Source organism: Phyllostomus discolor, chromosome 1 (genome assembly GCF_004126475.2).
Source record: "Phyllostomus discolor isolate MPI-MPIP mPhyDis1 chromosome 1, mPhyDis1.pri.v3, whole genome shotgun sequence".
NCBI lineage: Eukaryota > Metazoa > Chordata > Mammalia > Chiroptera > Phyllostomidae > Phyllostomus > Phyllostomus discolor.
In genome coordinates, this window is record NC_040903.2 from 32,376,668 (window position 1) to 32,400,160 (window position 23,493).

Genomic DNA, 23,493 nt, shown 5'->3' on the forward strand with positions numbered 1-23,493 from the left:
TCATTAACACCTCAGTTCCTTGGAACAGTTTTGATTATGTGGTATCTCATTAACCTACAATTTAGATATCTCTAGATTAATTCAGATGTTAATCAGAGGAGCTTAGTGTAGTGTACACATGGGCACAATTACCTGCTTCTGAAAAATCTTACTGTTCAAGTAATTGGAGAACAATTTCAGGTTAATCAGTGCCCTCGCGATCATGACATGCAGACCGTCCACAGAAAACTGTATTTTGCCTGCTTTAGTGTGGTGCTTTTCAAACTCCCCATGGGAAACGGCATTTTAAAAAAAAATTTCCAATTCATTCTGGATCAATACTTATAAAATAGAGTAAGAACCAGTTGCTAGAAAAGTAAAGTAAAAAAAAACAGAGATAGTAGAAAGTATAAGATATTTTTAATAATTGATTCAGTAGATACACAAATCACTCTGTCAAATTGCTCCTTCAGAATGCTCATTCTCGGGCTGTGCGTATCTCCTGTGGGCATAACAGCAGGTCTTGGATGGGGCCCACTCCTGAATCTCACTGTGAGAAGCTTACTAGTTGGGAATTTTATAAAATTAAGTGCCATCTTTATCTCTCCCTGGCTTCAAGGCCAAGGAGACCTTGAGACAGGCCTCTTTCTCCCTTTCACACTTCCATTTGCCAGCGTGTGGTCTGCCAGTGGGTTGTGAGTCACGGATCTCAGAGAGACGTCTGCGGAAAATCACCCTTCCTTGTCTCTGAGTGACGAAATGGTCACCATCTTCCTTCGCAGGCTAATTTTACCAGGCTGATTTGCCATCTAACAGGATCAGTATTAATCACTTCTGCTCGTGAACTCCTGCCTGTTTGAAACTGGGTAGGAAACGGCATTAACCTTCCCGAGTGATCCTTGCTTGGAATTCCTATTAGTGTGGCAGGCCTTTTCTGCATTCTGGGGCCTGGGCTGTAGACGCCTGCCCAGCAGTTGCTGAGCTGCTGGTTTCATGCACTAGGTGAACAGGGTACTGTGGACTCTGCTGTCCTAGGTTAAGCTACTCAGGAAATCTTTTTATTGATGTCAGTTTGTTATAAAGACTAAACTGACTAAAGGCAGTTAGGTCACCTTCCTAACACAGCAGATTTCTTGATCCCCAAATGCTTTGATAGGGGTAGTATTTTCATGTGAAGCTTAAAACATTTGCCTCTTGTGAAATATGTCCCAATTGTATTTTACAGATATAGTCAGCTGATTTCTTAAGATTTTATTTATTTATTTTTAGAGAAAGGGGAACAGAGGGAGAGAGGGAGAGAAACATAGATGTGTGAGAGATAACATCGATTGCTTGCCTCTCCCATGCCCCCGGCCAGGGAAACTGGCCAGCAATCCAGGCATGTACCTTGACCGGGGATTGAACCGGTGAGTTTTTGGTTTGCGGTACGATGCCCAGCCCAGTGAGCCACACCAGTCAGGACTTGCGTCAGGGCCAGTTAGCTAATTGTTTTGATTTTTTTTTGATGGAAAAATATGAAAAAGTAATCTAATACTATTATGGAGCAAGATTTTTTTGAAATTAAGATTTAAAATCAAAAGCTAAAACTAGTTCTAAAATTTAAAATTGGAGCAGTGGTATCCATTTTGACACAACATTTTAGCATATGTTGATTCTACTATATGGTTTATTCTGTAAATAAGTTTAGCCCCAAGAATGAAAGAAATTATACTTTATAAAAATTAGAATGAATAAAAATCAAAGTAATAAATGCATAATCAGAATATTAGTGCAGAAATTCAGGCTCCTTTTATCAGTGATGTGGATGTATAATTGCTTAATGGATTCGACTTTGAGAAATGCTCATGAAAATCTTTGATTTTGAATGGTTAAATGCTTGATGGCTGAAAAATCCATTTGTTTTGGAAATTTCACATGTAGATTTGAGTATATTGAGAGAGACAGTGAATGTGTTTAACACTCGTGTAGGGCTTCAAACAAATCACGACCTGTCAGCTTGTGTTAAGGGACAAATATGTAACAGGTAAAGCTGTCTGTCACCTCTCTAACCAAGCTGCGGTTTGTGTGGGTCTGAGCTGGCCCAGGGGCATTGAAGGTAGTTTGTAAGGGCAAACGCGTATTACAACATGTTTACCATTTTCAGCAGAACTTCCGGTGGAAACTACTGGGAGTTTTCATTAAAAAACGAAACAATCCATGGTCCTTTGAATGGAACTTGCATTACTGTAATCACTCTCTCACTGCTACCAAAGATGGAGACAGCAATAGGTTTTGTAGTTCTAACAAAGTTTGTACTTTGGGGAAATGGTCATTTGTTTTTCCTGACGATCAAAACTGGGAGAAAAACAAGAGTTCTGAGAACTTGGGAAACTATCCCTAAGTGGCATCACCGGAGATTCTTTGGGTGGCTTGTAATGCTTGTTTAGGGGCCTGTGGTCTCTGTGGATGAAACAGATGTCGCACAATAAGGTTTTTCCCAAACCCAGGTACAACGAAAAGGTCAAACAGGAATTTTAACCCTAATTCATTGACATGGCTCTTTTCCCTCTCCATTCAAAATTTCATGAATAAATCTTAGACTTTTTAGTGGACTGAAATGTTAATCAGTAATATAAATATTTTATAAGTTTAATTTGGCTTCTAATTTCAAATATCCCATGTGAGTCCTGAAATAATTTACATAATTGTAGAAAGAAATTATGATTGCTATGATAAGTTGATTGTTTTTCAAACCTCTGGAATAATTTAAGAAGATCCAGTAACCTTTTTTCAGCTTTATTGAAGTATAATTGATAAATAAAGCTGTGAGTTATTTAGAGTGTACAGCATACTGATTTGATCTATGTATACTGCATTGCAAAAGGATTTCCCCCCATCGAGTTAATTAACACATCTATCAGCTTACATTTTTACCCACTTTGTTTCACTTTGTTGTGTTGTGTTTTGTTTTGGTGAATATATTTAAGTCCTACTGTCTCAGCAAATTTCAGTTATACACTGCTGTGTTGTCAGCTATAGGCACCATGATATGCATTAGACCCTTAGGCCTTTTGCCTTCCGGAACTGAGAGTTTGTATCCTTCCACCAACTCTCCCTGGCCCCTTCCCCACCCCATCCCGAGGCGGCCACTTTTCTACTCTGTGTCTACAAGTTCAACACTACTTTAAAAAGATTCCACATGTAAGTGGCACCATGCCTTGCGTGCCTTTCTCCATCTGGTTTCCTTCACTTAGCATAATGACCTCCAGTTTCATTCTCCTTATCACAAAAGACAGGATTTTCTGATCGTTTAAGGCTGAGCAATATTGCGTTGTGTATATGGACCAAATTTTCTGGATCCATTTTTCCCATGATGGACACAGGTTGTTCCCCTACCTTGACTATTGTGAATAATGCTGCGTTGAACACAGAGGTGGAGATACAATATTTCTTCGAGGTAACGTTTTTGTTTCCTTGGGATGTATGACCCCACGTGGGATCGTGGGATCCTGTGGCAGTGCTATTTTTCATTTCTTGAGGAACTCCCACACTGGTTTCTGTAGTGGTTGTACCCGTTAACATTCCCACCATGAGTGTGTGAGCGTTCCCTTTTCCCCACATCCTTGCCAGAATTCGTTATCTCTCGTCTTCGAGGAAATAGACATTTTAACAGATCTGAGGTGGTCTCTCATTGTGGTTTTGGTCTGGTAGCATTTCCAAATATGTATTACGAATTTTTAGCAGATGACATATCTAGGCCAGGGGTGTCAAACTCATTTTCACTGTGGGCCACATTGGCCTCACAGTCTTAAAGGTCTGTCTGTCCTTTGCTGACAAACCTACAGTCTAGTGAGAGGGCTGCGGCACTCAGGTGGTTCTGGCACGCAGGTAGGCAGGCAGGCAGCAGGGCAAGCCCTGCAAGCACGGCACAGAGAACTAAAGGGCTCTCCTTTCATTGTTGGCTTGCCTAGGACAATGAACTGTTAAAGGAGACTGGATAGCCAAGGGACTGCTGAACTGTACCAAATTAACTCTCAGAAGTCACCGCTTTCACTCTGGTTGTGACAGAATGTTAACAGGAGGTTGAAACAATTTAAGGAAATGTTAAATAATTTATTTCTAAATCACTACATTATATAATTAACATCCTGTCTGGTGTGGGCAATTATTTATAGATCATACAGTATACCCAAATCAAAGTAATAAATCACCCAATGAGGCCTCTGTATGAGACAGTTTCCCTTTAACCACATTTGCAAAATCTGGGTTACCTTGTATATATTTTTAGTCATAATTAATTTCAGTTATGAGTGGCTAAACTCTTCTCCTTCTTGGGAGAAGCCACTGGAAGTGTAACACTCTGCAAATAAAGCACATGCCTAGCTCGCCATCTGGCAAAGGTGAGGGCCGACCTGTCAGGCCGGCCATGTAGGTAGATGCCTTTGGACTGCCTGCCAGCCAGCCATCTGGGTCACCCACCTGGCGGGAGGTCTCAGGGACCTTGTCTTACTGACCCTTCTGGGTCAGGGACCCAAACCAAGGTCTTTCTGCCCAGTGCCGTGTGCACCAACAGAACAAGACTGAGCTCAGGAAAGCAGGGCGGAAGCATGTTTGTCACCAGGGAATGGAGGAGGGTGAATGCATGGCTCTAATGGTGCTGCTCCTTGGCTATAAATACAGAGGAAGGTCCTTCTGTATTTATACAGAAGGGCTCAGTGCCACAGAAGAACTATGCATACCTAATACATACAGGACCTTCCTTCTGTATCTGTAGGCAGAAGGTGGAGTGATTCTGTTCTTTTAGGTATGCATAGGTATGATGTTGCACTCAGCCCTCTTGCACATGCTCCCTTTTGCACATGATGCCCCATCGCCATCTTGGCCTTCATACTCAACACCTGGTCTTGACACTCAGTGCTCTTCATGTTGTGGTGGGGAATCACTTTCAGTTCCTGTAAGCAAGCAGAGCTCGTGACACAGTCCAGGTATTGAGGAACATCAGGGTCTTTTGGATGGTAGCCCGGTGACAAATTTCCCAAGGTAACATGACCATGGTGGGCATGCCTTTAAGGACTGCTCTGTGGGTCTGTGCTTTCACAGATTCTGATGACGTGAGAGTGAAGTTACTAGAACTTAGCTGTTTTAGAAGGTGGAAATGTCTTCCTGCCTCTCAACCTTTTAGCCTGTCTGCTTCCATTTGTTAAAGATGATAGGACCCTCCCAGCAGTAGGGCGTGCAAACCATGCTTGTGTTAGAGGCTAACGGGTTTATTAAGACTTACTGCTGACCCACTTACCTGCTGGGTTTTGCTTGAGAGGCTTTGCTTTGTTTGCGTCCGTGCCCCTCACCCTTAGGTGGGTTCTGTTAGAGCTACTTCTGTATGAAAATACCTGACTTCTTAAACGTAGAACTCCTTTTTGATTTATTTTCTTGACTTTAGGAATTTGCTCTAAAACTACCACAGTAACTGGAGTGTAGCTTGGTGTGTGCAAACATTTGTATAGTGTTTTTAAATTAAATTTTTTATTATAAAATGTTACATGAAGCATAGAGAATAAGCCAAAATAAGAATCAAGCCAGTTTTGGAAATATCTGTATCACTACATACTTTTCCAGGCCATTAAAATAACTTTTATTTTTTACAGAAATGAGGTTCTATTTCTTTGTAACCTTGTGTTTGGTGCTGAGCAATACATGTGTTTTGAGCATCTTGACATATCATGAAATACTCCTCCACAACATCATTTTGGTATCTCACTGTGTGGACAATTCATCATTTCTTTAACTCGTGTCTGGTGCAGTTTTGAGACATTGCGCAGTGTGAGGTGGGACTCTGAAATGATGTGACTAAGTCTGAGAAAGAAAGCCATCTGATGATTAACATTTATAATTATCTAGTGTAACCTCCAATGAGCAGCCTTGCCTGAGCGTCTGGAAGTCGGTAAGGCTGGCGCCTGTCTTTGTCTCCCACGCCGCTGCGTCTTGAACGTATGTTGTGGGAGGTGCACGGTGCGGGCTCTCAGGACCGCTCTAAATGAGGGAATGATTTTCGGGTCTTCTTAGGGTGGCAGGCAGTTAATCCGTGTAAACATTGCTGCTTGTCTCTTTACATTAATGTGTATTTCTGCATGTTCATTGGTGATACCTGACAGTATCTGAATTCTGTTTTTATTTTCTTTTCCTGAACTTGGAATATGAGGTTTTGTTTTTAAATTGCTTGGGAGTTGTGAGGGTTGTCTCTGATTTGACACTTTAATATCGCCTCTGTATGAAGAGGCTCTCTGTGGATGCGAGGATGGCTGTAGACAAGTGAATGGGGAGGAAAGGGGATATCACAGCAACCTGCTTTTAAAGTAGAGTTTGATTGTCTTCTGTTCTGAAAAAAATTAGGACAGTGGGCTCTGAACTACAGAGTCTCCTTCCCCCTCCCTCGCCTTTGCCCCCCAAGTGTTGGTGTCGTGTTTTCTTTGTGGTCATAAGAAAGTTGGTCTGGTAGGGTGTGGTGCTAGTTTGGGGGATCTGCTTAAACACCACGCTTGTTAGAAAACAAGGTAACTGTCTAAATCATTAGGTCCTCATTGGTGTGATCTGGCCTTTCTTCCTGTTTATGGTGGCAGAGCAGGAGAAACGGGTTTAGGCATGTAACCATGTCATCTTATGCTAGAATTGCCCCTGAACTTGGGACCTGCTTTTCTAAAAAAAACAAAGAGTAGCCCATTTTATAGTAGTGGAACGTCTACTTTCTGGGAAAAATTTTTCCAGTTGAGCCACGTATGTTTTTTACATCAAATTGGCCTCCTTTATTTACAAATGTATTACAGGGTCACCTATAAGTTAGTGGAAATTTAAATAAATGTAAGAATAGGTACAAATCTTTCCATGGGCATTGTGACAATAACCCCTCTCCCCTACTTCTGAATTATGCAGCAACATGAAGTCACTGCTTTAGGGTGGTGATGAGGGTAGAGTTGCCTGGTGATGTGTGTACCCTGCTCCCCCCACCCCAGCCCACGTATGGGACACATGGCCGTGGGGTCCTGCACAGGGTTCTGGCTGGGGACGGCCCTCTCCAAGCAGTTCTGTCATTTTTCTTTGTCTGTTTTAGCTTGATCTCTGAATTGGGAGATCTTTCTGATGGCGGTTTAGAACTGGGCTGTCAAACCCCAGGCCAGAGTCTGTCTGCAGCCTGTTTTTGAATGGCCTATAAGCTCAGGATTGTTTTTGAATGCCTGTAAAATAATCAGAAGATTTTTATGAGACATGAAACTAAAGTTAAAATTTCAGTGTGTCCGTTAGTAGAGTTTCTTTGGAACACAGACGTGAGCGTTTTTCACACTCCTGCGGCTGCATTTGGGCTACAGTGGCAGAATTACTTACATGAGAGACCCTATGGAACCCTTTGCATTAAAAGTTTGCTTACCCCTAGTTCAGAGCATCCCTTCCTTAGGAGAACGACCTTTTAAAATGGTACACAGTCTATTAAAGATAGCTAGATACACAGGAGATTGTAGTTGAATTTTTGTTTTGTTTGTTAAGCAAACTTCTGTTCAAGTGTCCATATGCCAGTTTCTGCCTGTCTTTAAGAATGTATAAAACAAAATACATTGCAAAAATATCTATTCTGTGTTTTTAAAAAATATATATAGTATTCCTTTTTTAACCTGAGTTTTTCCTACACTCATGTTTTGGCTGATTTAAGTTTCTTCACTGTAATGGTATTACAGCGGGAATGCAGATGTGACTCAGATGCACCTGGGCAGTGACAAATTGCTACAAAGCATTGCTGGGTTGTCATTAGACACACAGCAGACCTACAATAAGAAAGACAAATTCATTCCAGAAACAACCAAAGTGTCCATCGATGGATGAATGGATAAAGAAAAGGTGGTTTATACATACAATGGAATATTATTCAACCATAAAAGAGAATGGAATCTTGCCATTTGCAACAACATGGATGGACCTTGAGGGCATTATCATCAGTGAATTAAGTCAGGCAGAGCAAGACATGTGGAAAAATATATATAAAGTTGAACTCAGATACTGAGAATAGATTGGTGATTGCCAGGAGTGGGGTGAGGGTGGGCAAAATGGATGCAAGGGGTTTAAAAGTACACACTTCCACTTATAAAATAAATAAGTTACGGGATGTAACATACAGCAGGGTGACTAAAGTTAATGCTGTATTGCATATTTGAAAGTTGCTAAGGAAGCATCTTAAAAGTTCCCATCACAAGAAAGAATTTTTGTAACTGTATAGTGTTGGATGTTAACTAGACTTAGTGTGGTGGTCATTTTGCATAATATACAAATACCAAATTGTTATGTTATGTACTTGAAACTAATATGATATTATATGTCAGTTAGACCTTGATAAAAAAATTCATTTTTATGATTCTTTTTTATTTAATCTTTTATCATTTGGAGACTTAAGTCTGTCCTTTGCTCATTATTGAGTGTGAGGCAATGTGCATTCACAGCAGAAGTTGGTCCGGCGGCTAAGGGCGAGGTGAGCTGTACTCACGTTGCTTCCCCACCAGTTACTGGGTATCTATCTGCCCCCACTCCCCTCGAGCTCTCGTTGGTAGTGCTGTGTTCTTCAACATTCATTCTGTTCTTGACTTTCGAATGGACCTGATGGTGGTGAAAAGGAATATTTTTCAAGATCACATATCTGTGGAGTAAATCAATGGTTAAGACTTTTCATAACATTAGCAATAAATTCTCAGTAGAAATTATAAGCACTGGGAAATCTGCCTCCAAAGCTGATTGGTGTTGTTTGAGACACCAGAGAAAGGCAGCTTTTTTTTTTTTATCTCCACAGGAAACATGTAACTTATATACCTTTTAGGCTTACCTCCAACTTGGGAGGAATCAGGGAAAGCGTCATGTGGTATCCTGCTGATGGCAGAATATCTAAGAAACCATAGCTTAGATTTAACCTGGAGATTGCAGAGGGTTACATATCTTTAAAAGTAAAATGTATATTTAATGCCTCACATAGTGCTTTGAGACACTTATAAAATTCAGGTGAGACCAGAGGTTCGTTTTTAGGAATCACATTTATACCTAGCTTATTCTTTATGCATTAAACATTTTCATAGTGCAACTTGTCATGTACCGTCCAAACTGCAGTTGTATCACTTAGCCTGTTCACAATGAGGTCTCTCATCACCAACATTGGGGACAGTGCTGGAGTTAGGGTGAGGCAAGAGAGGCACATAGGGCACAGAAGTTAAGGAGGCTCTTGCTCATGGTTCCAACCCTGTACTTACATGACCTCGAGGATGAGCGCCTCCTTAAATTTCTCATCCTAAGAGCTTTTGTGGCCTGACTGTAGTCCCAACCTGATCAAGGGTCCCTGGAAGATTTTTTTAAGATTTTATTTTTAGACAGAGGGGAAGGGAGGGAAAAAGAGAGGGAGAGAAACATCAGTGTGTGGTTGCCTCTCACGTGCCCCCTACTAGGGACCTGGCCTGCAACACAGGTATGTGCCTTGACTGGGAATTGAACCGGTGACCCTTTGGTTTGCCAGGCTAGCACTCAGTCCACTGAGCCACCCCAGCCAGGGATGGAAGGTATTTTTTAAAAGCCCATCACTAGGTCAGATCCTCAACCTACTAAATCTCTGTGGTGGAGCCCAGGAATCTGCATTTTGACCTCTTAGCACTTTTAATGTGCACTAAAGTTAGAGGACCTTCTGGGCCTGGTTGACCAACTGCAGGCCCAACAGAACAAAGGCTGCTCCGCTAGCTTCATGTGGTGACTGGGACAGTCACTGAAAAATCTGCCTAATTAACCGGCGCACAGGAGCAAGTAGGCCAGCCAGACCTCACGGCCTGCCAGCCTGGCCGTGTGCAACTGCTACCAGGTGTCCCGCTGGAAGGCTTGGAGCACTTATAATCAAAGCTAAATGTGATTGATTATATAATTTTGAACTGTTCCAATTTTTTTAATTAAAAAATGTTTTATAGGTTCATTATTAGCTACATGTTCATTGTAAACAAAACTTTTTTAAAAATAATTTTTAAAAAACAAGAATAAAATAGAAACTATCCATAACCCTACTACCCAGCAATAGCCATTATTAACATCTGATGGTGTACTTTCAGCCCTTTTTTCCCTATTGAGTCAATTCCACTAAAACTCATCATGTGGCTTTAGGAAGAATGAGTGACAAAAGGAATGTTGGGATCAGGAAATCTGTCTTATGAACTCATTCCTGTTTGAGTCTTACCTAGTTTTCTTTGTTGTCTATTTAGTGTAAGCCTCCCCTTTCAACATTAATCTCGGCATTAAAAAGAATTCACACATCCAGGTGTATGCATGGGTTTCCCACCTTTGCAAAAATAGTGGAAATAGTGCCCCTGCACAGGGATGTCTCCATTGGCCTGTTTTTCCATGTCCCTTCTTGAGACTCTACTTGAATTCCTTTGGAACCTAAGGGACTTGTTCCTGTGAGGGAGACGTAATCATTCAATAGCTTTTGCTGCATGTCCCATGCAAGTCAGGCTCTGCTAGGGGTCAGAGGTACGTACAACCAGAAAAACGTGGTTCCTGCCCTGAGAACAGTCTGGTGGAGGAGGCGGACCAGGATATTACTGTATGTGTGTCGGGTGCTCTGAAGTGCTGTGGGAGTAGGAAGGGGGATCAGCCACCTTGTCTTTGGAGAGCGGAGGGTGGCTGGGAAAAGGAGGTGACACTTGAGTTGAGTCCAGAGAGGCCCACCGTATGGCGCCTGCAGTCTCCAGCAAATAGCACTCTCTTAAAGTTCCACTTTTTTGTGTGTTATGTCCTACTTTCCAGTTCAATCACACAGTTGCCCATTATAATTAAATGAAGCTTGCCAGATGGATGCCTTCGCAAGACGATGGCTCGTTTTCTTGCTCTATTTGTGAAAGCTGGCATTGGGTCCAAACTCTCAAGGATGGCCCTACCTTGAGATTGCTTTGGAGTGTCACTCTTTCATGTGTATTAGCCAAATGGCCATCCCATCAGCAGAGCCAGGTTGAGTGACAGGTGGGTGTGCCATGCATGTGGACACTCCGATCCCTGCCAAGCTGTTTTGCCTGTAAGGAGGTGAGGTGCTGAGAGGTTGTTCTACAAAGATGTCATTTATCAATGTTACCTTCCTTTGAGAAAATAAGCTTCCTCAGCTTCTAATCTGTCAGTCTTTCCTTCTCACCACATATAGTTTTCCTATTAGTTGCAATATAACTGATGTCAAATACCCAGTTGATCAGATTAAAATGCATACACATTTTCACACTATCTTAGAGAAGTAATTTTTAGTTTATGGAGGAGAACATTTAGAGTGGTAAATATAGTGAACTTAATTGGTAGCAAGCAGACTTGATCAACCAAGGAGGGCTGGCACTCTGCACGGGAAAGACCAACTGAATCATTAACAATCGTTTCATTTCTACAAATTGTTCTCAGTGTTTCATTCATTTCTGTGACTCACTCTGTGCTCCGTCTCGCTTAATTCTCACAACATCCCCGTGGAATGGGTGCTGCCACTGACCTCATTTTACACTGAGGAGACCGACAGAGGCCGCAGAACCAGTGAGGGCCATCCGCCACACACGTGGCCTCCGCGTCCAGGGCCCCAGCCAGGCCCTCGATGTTGCACCAAGGATCCTGGGTGAACACATCACCATTCACGTTTATTTTACTCCTTCTCACAGGGTTAAAATCCTTCAAATACATTACTAATAGGACAACTGAACATAACTTCATTTCCATTCCACTTCCAAAATAATCTCAGGAATTTTCAGTGCTTTAGGGCACCCTTGATTGAATATCCTTTGATTATTGTAGTTACACAGAAATGCCAAATTAGAGCCTTCCTGCTGATATAATTTACTTTTTTGGTGATTGTACTCAGGTTTAGATAATATGTGTGAATAAAACTCTTAGGCTGGTTTCCTCCTCTAATTTTCTGTCTGTATTTTGCATTTGAAATGAAAATTTGGAGTTAAAAGCCCATATTGTATTTTGCTGTTATGTTTTGGGTTTTCTGTGAATAGGGTGATTCAGCTATTTATCTGTACCACCTTTCGTCTCCCCTTCCAAAAAAAAAGAGAGGGAATTCTTGACAGGGGCTCGCTCTTCCTGTGTTCATCTATTTCAGTCCCCACAATAACCTGAAGTCCCAATATCAGGAGTCCTTTCAACAGAATTTTCACCTTTCAAGTAATCTGGAGTGCCAATGTCTTGATTAGAAGCAGTGTTTCCGATTCCCGCTCACTGGAAACAGAAGCCCCGCCGGGTGGCCCTGTGCTCTCTGCTCCCGGCAGCTCTCGGAGACCCCCGTCTGCAGCAGGGACCGCTGGTGTTGCGGCTGGACCATGCCGACCCTTCCCAGCCTGACCCTCACTGCCCCTCCCTGTACCTTCCACTCAGGGTTTGGGTTCTCCCCTTGAATAACATGTGCCCTTGGGTCTTCTTCAGCCCCAAGAAGGTTCTAAGAACTCTAATAAAAGAGTAGGGTGAATCTCGGTGAGACTCCCCAGCAGTCTGACATGTGGCTACTTTTCCTTTCTGCAGCAAAACCAGAAATCTTGACTCTGGAGGGGCTGGTGAATGGCATGCTGCAGTGCGTGGCGGCAGGCTTCCCGGAGCCCACCATAGACTGGTATTTTTGTCCAGGATCTGAGCAGAGGTGAGAGGATGATTCCGGTTACCACTTAACATGCAGAAGGGAAGGCCTGCAATACAGCTGGATTTCAACTGTGTTTTCAGACTTTTTCCCCCCAAAAGCATTGTTTTGATTATTTTTTTTCCTGTCCACGTGGCTTTTGAGACAGCGTAATTGCTATATTTTTCTTGGGAGACATTAATTTTGTTTGCTGAAAAATGATTACTGAGATGACTTCTCTATTTTGGTGGTTATCTTTTTGGATTTATCATGCAATTTCTAGCCCGCAGGTAGATAAAGCAATTTTCTGGGGCAGAGTAATTAGATTTCCATTCTGTACACAGGAGGTAATGTGTGTGGGAAACGTGGCTGTAGTTATCCTGAAAAATATTACCTCAGAAGTTAATTGCCAAGTTACCAAAAAGTAATGATCGTGCAGTGACGGCGTGCATCTGCTGTTTGTAAGCTCTGTATTTTAAGACGGTTTCCTCCTCGACGAGGTGCCCAGCCCCTGAGCAGCGCGCATCTGGCGTTGTGCTTCCTCTCCCTGAGCATCCACACTTAAGGCTTCAATTGTCCTTTCGTGTTACCTGAAGATGAAAATGGGGTCAGCATTGCTGTTTTTATCCGTCGAATGGTATTTTATGCTCAGGCTGTAAAAGCTCAGCGCAACATCACAATGGAATAGTCAGGATAATAGTCGAAATTTTATTTTTCATTGAATAGACCTTTTTATCACCACAAGTTGGAAGAGGTTACATAGGATTGTTGTTTTCAGCTGAGTGTTAGTAGAATGTTTTCTTTGGGGAATAATAGGGATGATTCAAGACCCTCAGCGAGTCTGCTCACAGTGGAAGCAACCCAGTAATTACAGCCAGCCATTCAACAAATGTTTATGGAGCGCCAACTGTATGCCAGACACTGGTCAAGTAAATGAATCACACCTGAGTCCCAGCTTTTTCAGTTCATATTCTAATGGGTACAGATGGACAAAAGATGAAATACACAAGCAACGTAGGCAGGTGTTAAGTGCTAGGGGGGAAAACAGCAAGGTAAGGAACAGAAGACTGCTAGGCACATGGGGCTCGGGTGGGAGGGATGATTTAAATAGAGTCATCAGGGTCTGGCTGTACACGGTCTTTGCCACCTGGACTGCAGCCTGGCAGGACAACCTGTACCTGCCTCTGGGGAACCTCCAGTTGTGGGGTCCTCGCTGCTGGGGTCTTGGTGGGTCACCTGTGGTCATCCTTGCTGAGATAATGCTTTCTTCCCCCATGCTTTTGCTTTTCAACCATTCATACATCCTTTCAGTATTACTTTATCTAAGGATATTGAAGTCATTCCTAACCATTTCACTCTCCAAGATGGGTCATCTTATCCCAATTTTACAGCTGTGGGAACTGGGTCTTGGAGAGTTTGAAATGGCTGGTCAGAAGTCAACAGGATAGGTGTTTGAGTCAGGATTCAAACCCACACCTAACTCCAAAGCCACACCTCCGTCTTCCCTCCCATGGTGCTTTCCTGCTCCCCGGACCACAGAAGTGATCCTTTGTCACCAGACGCCCTTGGTTCTGAAGGGAAATGTCAGATCACGAACCCAGGGTGTTGGAGGGATGGATTTTCCTGAAGTAAGTCTGGGCTGTTGTTTGCTTTCCCCCTAGATGTTCTGTTCCCGTCGGGCCGGTGGACGTGCAGATACAGAACTCTTCTGTGTTGCCGTTTGGAAAGCTAGTGGTTCAGAGTTCCATCGATTACAGCGCATTCAAGCTCAACGGCACGGTCGAGTGTAGGGCTTACAATGATGTGGGCAAGAGTTCTGCCTTTTTAAACTTTGCATTTAAAGGTAACAGCAAAGGTATATTTCTTTTTAATCCAATTTAAGGGGATGCTTAGTCTCTGCTTCCATATCAGTCATGATTTTAAGTCCATCCCATCACTGGCCATGTCGTTTCTGGTAATATCTACATTGCACTGTGCTGTCATCAAACTCACTTTCATTCTCTACTAGTCTATTAATAAAATGTATGCGGTAATTGTAGCCATGTGCTATATATATTCTACACGTGTGTGTCCACATATGCATGTATGTGTGCATTCACACATATCTATGTAATGAATTGTGTATTTCCAATTATTTTTATTAAAAAGGAGTAGAGAAGGAAAATAGGGGGATATGTTTACCTTATATCCAAACAGAAACAGAATTAGGGAAATTTAAAAATTTAAATTCCGTTTAAAGTCAATTATTTCAACACATTGCCAGACACGATATCAGAAAGTCGACAGTGCTTTTTATGAAGTCATGTTAGTGAGCTATTCCTTTAACATCTTTAACATTTGATTCATGAGTGACTAGCTCTCCCAACAGAAGTTACATGATCCTTGTGGACACATTGATGAATTGGTGTGACATTGCCAGACAAAGAGCTGAGCACGTACATTCTTAGGACTCAGTTTTTGTTTTTCCTGAGCTGGCAGAGGCGAGTGCCAAAAGTGGGGTGTTCTCAGTTTTTGAGTAATGAGGGGAAGAACCTTACATTGTTCTTCAGCATAGATTTTTTTCAGACGGGGCAATAAAAAGAACAGTTTAAAAAATGTTTTTCGCAGTTATGGAAGAGATCCATCCTCAGTGGGAAAAAATTAGGAAAGTACGGGAAAGCGTAAAGAAGAAAATAGAAATCATCCATAAAGAACATTTCTTAGAAGTTGTCGAAGGAAGGAATTGGGTTGAAGTGCTAAGTTCATTCAGATGTTGCTTTTCATTGACAAACGGCATAAGATTACTTTCGTGCCGTGGACATCTCACGCTCTCTTCCATAGCATCTGGGTCCAAGTTACCTTAAAAGATTCCTTTGAATAACAGGACTAAGATCTTAACCAGGGCACGCAGCCGAGGTGCGTGCAGCTGCGAATGCTGCGGTGGGCTGGGAGATGGGAGGCGGGTGGTTTGGGGTTAGGTGGTTATGGCGAAGACCCGGTCCTGCTGATAGGTTGTGACTCCACGTTCCTCTTTCGTTTCAGAACAAATCCATTCCCACACCCTCTTCACGCCTTTGCTGATTGGTTTTGTGATTGCGGCCGGTATGATGTGCATTATTGTGATGATTCTTACCTACAAATATTTACAGGTAACTATTTATTTGTTCTCTGCTCTGACCATTCTCATGGTTGAAATGCTGATCATTAAAAGATAATATGTCTTTCCCTTTCTGCCCCCACCAGAAACCCATGTACGAAGTGCAGTGGAAGGTTGTTGAGGAGATAAATGGGAACAATTATGTTTACATAGACCCAACGCAACTTCCTTATGATCACAAATGGGAGTTTCCCAGGAACAGGTTGAGCTTTGGTCAGTATGAAGGGGGGCTTTCCAAGGAACCTTCTTGTGTATACAGAACAATGACTTTAGGGAACCCCAATAGCTTTCTTTGCTTTATTCCACCTGGAACAGTAAATGTTTTCTGTGAAATGTCACCATCTTTGTTAGATTTGGCATAAAGCTCATTATAGGGAAATGTATCTAGACAAATTTGTCCTTCATTCCTTTGTTGATGTTAAAATTACACAGATGGCCCTTGGGTCCTTCCACCACCACCCACTCTCTTCTTTTCCTTTCTGCAGGGAAAACCTTGGGGGCTGGCGCCTTTGGGAAGGTTGTGGAGGCCACCGCGTATGGCTTAATTAAGTCGGACGCAGCCATGACTGTAGCCGTGAAGATGCTCAAACGTGAGTTTCTGCAGGCTACTGCATCACGTGCTCAACATCAAGTTTGCCCCCAAAACTTACTTTCACTAACATAAGGTCTTTCTAATTTTAGCAAGTGCCCATTTAACAGAACGAGAAGCCCTAATGTCTGAACTCAAAGTCTTGAGTTACCTCGGGAATCATATGAATATTGTGAATCTTCTTGGAGCCTGCACCATTGGAGGTAAAGCCACGACCAGCACATTATCAAAAGGGGGGAAATTTTGAGATGATTTTGACCATGCTTGACTAATAACTCCTTGCAAGATTTTTACCCAGGTCATTGTTACTTCTTGCTAGATCCCCACCCCCCACCCCGCTCCAATTATTGTTCTGAAGAATGGATATTTTAGTTTTATCATCATGGGGTGGGACAGCCCAGGACATACCTTAGTTACTGTGCTACATGTCTCCTCAATACCATTGACCTCCTGAATATCTTGAGAATATCTTATCTGCCCAGAAAACTTTTCTTTTCATCTTGCAAGCTTTATATTTTGCTGGATTATATTTAGACACTAAAGGGTTAATAGTCATTTGCATACCACAATTAAAAGTAGGCCTTTAAGCCTCCCGGCTCTCAAATGTACACCAAATGAGGCAAACACTTCACTTTTGTTAAAAATAACTTTCTAGTCCTGAAGCATCCGTTGAGCCTCCCATCAGGGATTTTGTTTTGGTCTAAAGGAACAAAGCCGCGTGAAAGGAGCTGTTCCCTGAGATCTGGAGAGCCCCACGGTCAAGTTGACAACTTTATATAATTTCTTAAAACAGTCCCCATAAATGTCGCTTTACCACATCATGAATAGTTCATGAGAAATTTCTGCCCCAGTTAATGAGGTACCTGTTCCCTTCAGCGCTGCAGTTTCAGACATTCACAACACCAAGGAAGTGTTTGACTTAGTGCTCAGAACACAGGTGATGCCCTGTCATGTCAGGTTCTCCCATTTTTTAATGGGTCTCAGCCAGCTTTTCCCTGAGGTTGGTTTCCCTGTTGCATACGCCCTCATTTCCATAATAATATTACCGAGAGGGTGTGAGCCCCACTCTGTGTGAGCCCCACTGTGTGTGAGCAGAAGTGAATCAAAGGATGCGTGTAGGAAGTGTGATAATAGTACAACCAGCATTCACACCTGACCCCTGACCACTCAGAAATTTAGGTAAAAAGGGGCTTGTGTGTTTGGTTTTATCCGCACAAGGCTACTTTTTGATAAGCAGTGTTAATAGATAGGGATATGTTGGTACCCAGTAGGCTTATCCCTTGACACTGCTGCTGGCCTGGAGCACCCCGGGGCATTGTCATGAGAGGCAGGGTTTGTCTGTATACTTCAACTCTCTCTAACCTTTTCACATGTGCTTGTAGGGCCCACCCTGGTCATTACAGAGTATTGTTGCTATGGTGATCTTTTGAATTTTTTGAGGAGAAAACGTGATTCATTTATTTGCTCAAAGCAAGAAGATCACGCAGAAGCAGCACTTTATAAGAACCTTCTGCATTCAAAGGAGCCTTCCTGGTAAGACTGATTTACATCAACAGTCAGCTGTCGACAGGCAGTTCTGGGGTCCTAAGGGTTTGCAATCAAGACTGATTCTTTAAAAAAATGAACTGAGGTACTTTGAGGTGCAAAATCAGAATTATTAAATCACTTAAATGCGATGAACCGTTTACAGAGTTCAAATAGTGTTTTTAAAGATTCAGGTAGTGTGAAACTTAGATTTTTGCAGATTTTTTTAATGCATCCTTAGTTTTTTTCCTAAGCTTTTGTTCTGTCCACCTGGATGAACTGGATACCTGTTTTCCTCATCACGGTTCTGCCCTGGTGTGTCATGCCACTATACTATGGAGCTCGGTGCTATGTGCATCTTTACAGTGAGATACTATGTATGGGGAGGATGCGAAAGCTTGTCAAGTTGTCACAATAAATTCCTTTAAAACTTTTAACAGAATGGCAGGAAGCTCTGACTATAACTCTGCATGTCGGTTTCTCTCCATCTACCTCTAAATTATTTCTATGTACTTTACCCTTAAAAAAAAAAACTCATTATGCTATAAAAAGGCACAACCACTGTAGCACATTTAAAGAAATTCTGCACCTTATTTTCATCTCTTTCATCACTGATAGCATTCTGAATTCAAATGATGTGTAAAGAGCTTCAAGTTCCTTTAAGGAGAATTAGTGTGGTTTACAGCTAGAATAGAAATCTTCTCTGCCACGCCTTGCCTCTTTTTCCAAATGTTGTTCAGATCCACCACTAAAGCAGATTTCCTAGATTCACTCAGCCCGACAGAAATCATACGTCTCGTGTCCCATCCCTTGTACTTTATATTTCTGTAGTTGTGTGGTGGGTTTTTTTCTCTTCTTTTTAGTTACTGTGTTCCCTACGTTTTGAGATAGCAAGACTTGGTCTCCTAATCTTTTCACTCCAGACCCTTAAGGAAACCTCAGTAAATGTTATCGATGCACATTTAAAAGGCCTTTTTTTGTACCTCTGGCTAAAGTTTTAAAGCCCAGGTGAAGCTTTTTAATTTTCTTTTAGTCCTGTAAACTTGAGTATTGTCCAAGCGGTAGTAAAACACAGTACCAACCACCTTTTGTTAGTTTCTCCAGAGCATATGCTCTTTATATGAATAAGTGAGCCACTTTGCCTTATTTCTAAAGCCTTGGTCTCATATGTATTTTTTAACTCTCTGAAATAATGGCCTAAATTGTTCAGGCCTGTGTGGTGTTCTCTGTGCTTTGGGATCCCATATGGGATTGGAACCATCCACACACTCTGGAGGAGATAGTTGTCATGGTGTTTCTATGCTAATCACAAGCAGGAAGTACTAGAAATCTTGAAGACTCTCCAGCCAAATGTTGCAGATTCAAGAGGTCCAGATGGTTCAGAAAATCATCCAAATTATTGGTGTTCATCTGAACCAAACTTGTTTTTTTTTAAACCGTCTCCCATCAGTTGCTGTATGTTAATGATCTCTGTCTTCTCCCCCATAACACGTCTCAGAAACTCTGGTTCTTTGTCTCTTTCATCTCGTCTCTTGGGGCTAATTTAGAGAGTTTGAAGTAATATGGGACAATGCTTTTGGGCTCTGTTTTCCATTAAATATCTAGTGTCCAGAGATGGAACACTTCTAACCTGAGTCTCGTGTATGACTGAACACAGAAAACCCCATCTCATTCTTGGGGATGGGACCCAAAGGTCTAATGTTAAAAATTCATGTCTGACTAAAGATTTCCTTCATTCAAACTTGGCAATATTTTCTTTGAATAAAATCAGCCTATTATGTAGAGAGGGAGGGGGAGATAGAGCCTCCCCCACAGGTGCTCCCCCGTTTCCCACTTTATTCAGTCATGGTCTGATGCCTGTTTTCTCTCTCGCAGCAGTGACAGCACTAATGAGTACATGGACATGAAACCCGGAGTTTCTTATGTTGTGCCGACCAAGGTGGACAAAAGGAGGTCAGCAAGAATAGGTGGGTACCTGTCAAGGGATAAAATTTACTTTATTTACAGAGGATTTCTCCTACCACCATGGAATATAACACCTTTCCTGGTGGTGACCAGTTCTCCGTTATAGTGGGGTCCAATGGCAATGACAGTAGCAGTCGGAGGCAGTCGAGGGTTCCCAGGGGGTGTTCAGTGTCAAAGCATGGGCTATTGTGCCAAAGCATCTTATTGTGTTTGTGAAAATATATGCATATCAAATATGTATTTTGCAATCAGATTATTTCAGATACATATTTTGCATATCAAAAATAGGAGGTTGTTGTATTAAACCACCACCCTTCTCCTGGAAAGGTTTTATAACCTACTCCAGGACCGTGGATATCACTTTGTGATTCAACATCTACAATGTCCTCAACACTGGGGGAGGTCATTGGCCTGCAAGTTCACATCAGTTCGCTCACTACCAGCCTTTGGTCCTATTGATGTCACTTACTGTCTTTTGTTTTCCTCACCTTTAAGGTGTTAATTGATAAGAAAATCCTCCTCCTCTCAACAGGCTCATACATAGAAAGAGACGTGACTCCCGCCATCATGGAAGATGACGAGTTGGCCCTGGACCTGGAAGACTTATTGAGCTTTTCTTACCAGGTGGCAAAAGGCATGGCCTTCCTGGCCTCGAAGAACGTAAGTGGAAGTGGTTTTCAGAAGAATCTTTCTTCCCAGAATGAAGCATTTCAGAGCCGTCGTTAGAATGCGGGGTGTCATTTTGAAGCGCGGTAACCAAAAGCAGAGGAAATTTAGTTTTCTTCATGTTCCAACTGCTGTCTCTTTGGAATTCCTATTCTCATGTATAAGCTTTAAAGTGTAATCCTGTCTAAATGAGCTTTCTGTGAATACTTCTATATGCAATGAATTCATTTAAACCTTTTTGGCTTTTAGGATACAGACGCTGTTAGAAAATAGGTAATTGTTTTATCAGCGAAAGGAAAGTGCACCTCATGTAGCTGCAGCACTTGGGGAGGCATATACTTGGGTTTTCTTGAAATTAGACTACTAGTGTATTGCATGTGTGTTTTATAAAGTGTTGGGGGAAGAATGGATCAGAGAGAATGATAAACATTTGGGAATAGAATGAGGATGGGAAGAGAACGATGGGACCAAAACAAGGAACAGGGTGTCTGGAAGGGTGAGAGGAATTCCTGAGGAAATGGGATGAACAGAATAGGATAAGGTCACAGATCCGACTCTGATGTGTCAGTGGTGACATTTCCAAACAATTACATACTAAAAGAGGATATAGGATGGCTGAAATAAAGAGCCTCTTCCCTGTGTCCTTGGGAGATGTCAAGTTGAAGTTACAAAGACCTTTTAGAAATTCTATAAAAGGACACTCACAGAGAAGCATGTAAAATGAGTTTTTGGTGTAAAAAATATGATATGACCATCTAACATATTTTCCTATGAATGAAAGCAGCCCAAGAAAGCATCTATTCAAGTTGGTTTTGGAAAGTGATTATAGTAATTAAGGTCCTAACCGTGTGAAACACAAATTTTGAGCATCATTCAAGGCATAATTTAGATACTTCTTTTTGGTGCACCAAATAATTGAAATGTAAAGCAGAAGTATTGAATTTGTATAACATAAGCAGCACTGTAGCATTAAACACAGTTTTCACCCTTTAAAGGTTTAAAATAAATTTAAATGGCTCCCCCCCCCCTCTTTTCTGATACAGTGTATTCACAGAGACTTAGCAGCCAGAAACATCCTCCTTACTCATGGGCGAATTACAAAGATTTGTGATTTTGGCCTAGCCAGAGACATCAAGAATGACTCTAATTATGTGGTCAAAGGAAACGTGAGTACCTTGACAGTCCAGTGAAGGATTTTAGTTTCAAGTTTTCATAAGAATTGTTTTTTATGATTTTCATAATGCAAATCCCACCTTTGAGATACCATGCACTTTAGCAGTCAAATCAACTGTACTTCAGCAAAATTTGCATGCTATGCTGAACATTACTACAACTAACATTCTGATAATAGAATTCCTCATTCTAATTGTGTAATTATGGGGCATGTGAAGGAAACAGAAATAGCCTTAGTTTTCATTATAGCCTCCGAATAGCAATGAACTTGATTTTGCTCCAGTGAAACGAATGTGAACCTGAAGGTCACAGCAGGAGAATTTTATTTTGAGATTGACATGCCATGTGAAAAAAGATAATGTTTGGAATTAGGTATAGAGAATGTTGGATCTTATAATCAATAGAGAGCTTATTAAATCAGTTTATAAGTTATAATTGGTTTATAGAGCATAGTGATTTTATTCTAAAGTGCTTTATTTCCTTGCCAATTTTCATTGTATCGCAAGCCCTTGGCATTTTAATGCAACATCTTACATTTGAAGAGTTACAGTACATTTCAGTGATGTTTGTCTGTGATGACACAGGTTTGTGGAGGTTGGTAGAGCCCATGATTTCCAGACCAGCATCCCATTAACATGGGAAGTCACGTAGTCCTGTATACATAGTCTTCTCCATCGGTTTTCCCAGGCCCATTTCTATAGTCCAGATTTATTCCGGGAAGTAGCTATTTGCGTCCTTTATGATAAGGTAATAATTTCTTCTTTGTCACTATGGCATCTTTATGGGTTGGCTGTATCTGACTCGGGTTTATAGAAACATTGCCAGGTTTCCCTCCTGATGAAAGCAGGCATTGCTCCGAGGCTAGATTTCGTTATTAGGACCATGAATAAAATGATGTTCTTTATGCCCTGATGCACTGTTAGAAGGAAGAGTGTAAGATGGTTTTTTAGGCCTCGGAATAGTGACAAAACTACAAAAGGAAGAAGGTAGCAGCTTCCGGACCCAGTCTCACCGAGTTTAAATCTGGCTTCATCATTCAGTGGCTGTGTCATATTTGGCAAGAATTATCTAACACTTCTGAATGTTGGTTTTGCTCCTCTTGGGAATAATACTGTCAGCTTCCTAATAAAGCCGTAATGAGGACTGAGCCAATTAATGTATGCAAAGTACTTAGATTAGAGCCAGGCACAGTGTGGCTAATACTTATATGGCACTCTTTATGGCAGCTATTCTTTATAGCTGTCTTATTTGAAATATCAGTAATCATGACAATGGTGACGCTGCAGTTCATTGATAGCCTGTTATTGGTTAGTGACCTTAGCTGGAATCACCAAGGATGGGTTAGTTCCCACTAGGCTTCTGTATTACGGACTCCAGCTCAAGTCAGTTGAACTAACCGACCTCAGATGTCACTTTCACCAGGGAACGGAGTAAGGAAAGTGTATGGACAAGTTCAAACAGCACGGAAAGTCACATAGCTGGTTACCACCCCCAAATGTACATCATGGTCATTTGTGATCTCCTTGTCAGGTCCGTTTCTCAGGAAGTCCTTCCATCGTTACCTGGGTTCTTGCTCATTTTTGTGCCATGGTCTCCTTCTTAGAGTGGCACATCCTGTGGATCTTCTGTCAGAACACTGTTTTAAATGTCCAAAATAAAATACGTAGTCTAACCAAGGAACCAGTTACACTGAAATACAGTTATCAAAATATTCAAAAGTAAATTCATGATGTGACAGTACGTGTGCTCTGTTACACAGAGTTCTGTATTGCAGCTGTGGGTCTGCAGACTGCTCTAATTTCAAGGTGATGGTGAGTGCAGGCACTGGACTATGATGAGGAC

The 23,493-nt window shown here is 41.8% G+C and overlaps 1 protein-coding gene across 2 annotated transcripts in view; it reads left to right on the forward strand.

Annotated features, from left to right (window-relative positions):
- KIT (KIT proto-oncogene, receptor tyrosine kinase) overlaps positions 1 to 23,493 on the forward strand; it is a 78,989-nt gene that overhangs the window by 49,941 nt on the left and 5,555 nt on the right. The window contains exons 8-17 of one of the 2 annotated variants that reach the window (XM_028505820.2): positions 12,508 to 12,622; positions 14,260 to 14,453; positions 15,620 to 15,726; positions 15,821 to 15,947; positions 16,220 to 16,324; positions 16,416 to 16,526; positions 17,706 to 17,856; positions 19,723 to 19,814; positions 20,345 to 20,472; positions 21,522 to 21,644. In XM_028505820.2, coding sequence (XP_028361621.1) covers positions 12,508 to 12,622; positions 14,260 to 14,453; positions 15,620 to 15,726; positions 15,821 to 15,947; positions 16,220 to 16,324; positions 16,416 to 16,526; positions 17,706 to 17,856; positions 19,723 to 19,814; positions 20,345 to 20,472; positions 21,522 to 21,644 — 1,253 coding nt within the window. The remainder of the gene's footprint in view (positions 1 to 12,507; positions 12,623 to 14,259; positions 14,454 to 15,619; positions 15,727 to 15,820; positions 15,948 to 16,219; positions 16,325 to 16,415; positions 16,527 to 17,705; positions 17,857 to 19,722; positions 19,815 to 20,344; positions 20,473 to 21,521; positions 21,645 to 23,493) is intronic. The other variant, XM_028505822.2, reaches the window with a different exon arrangement.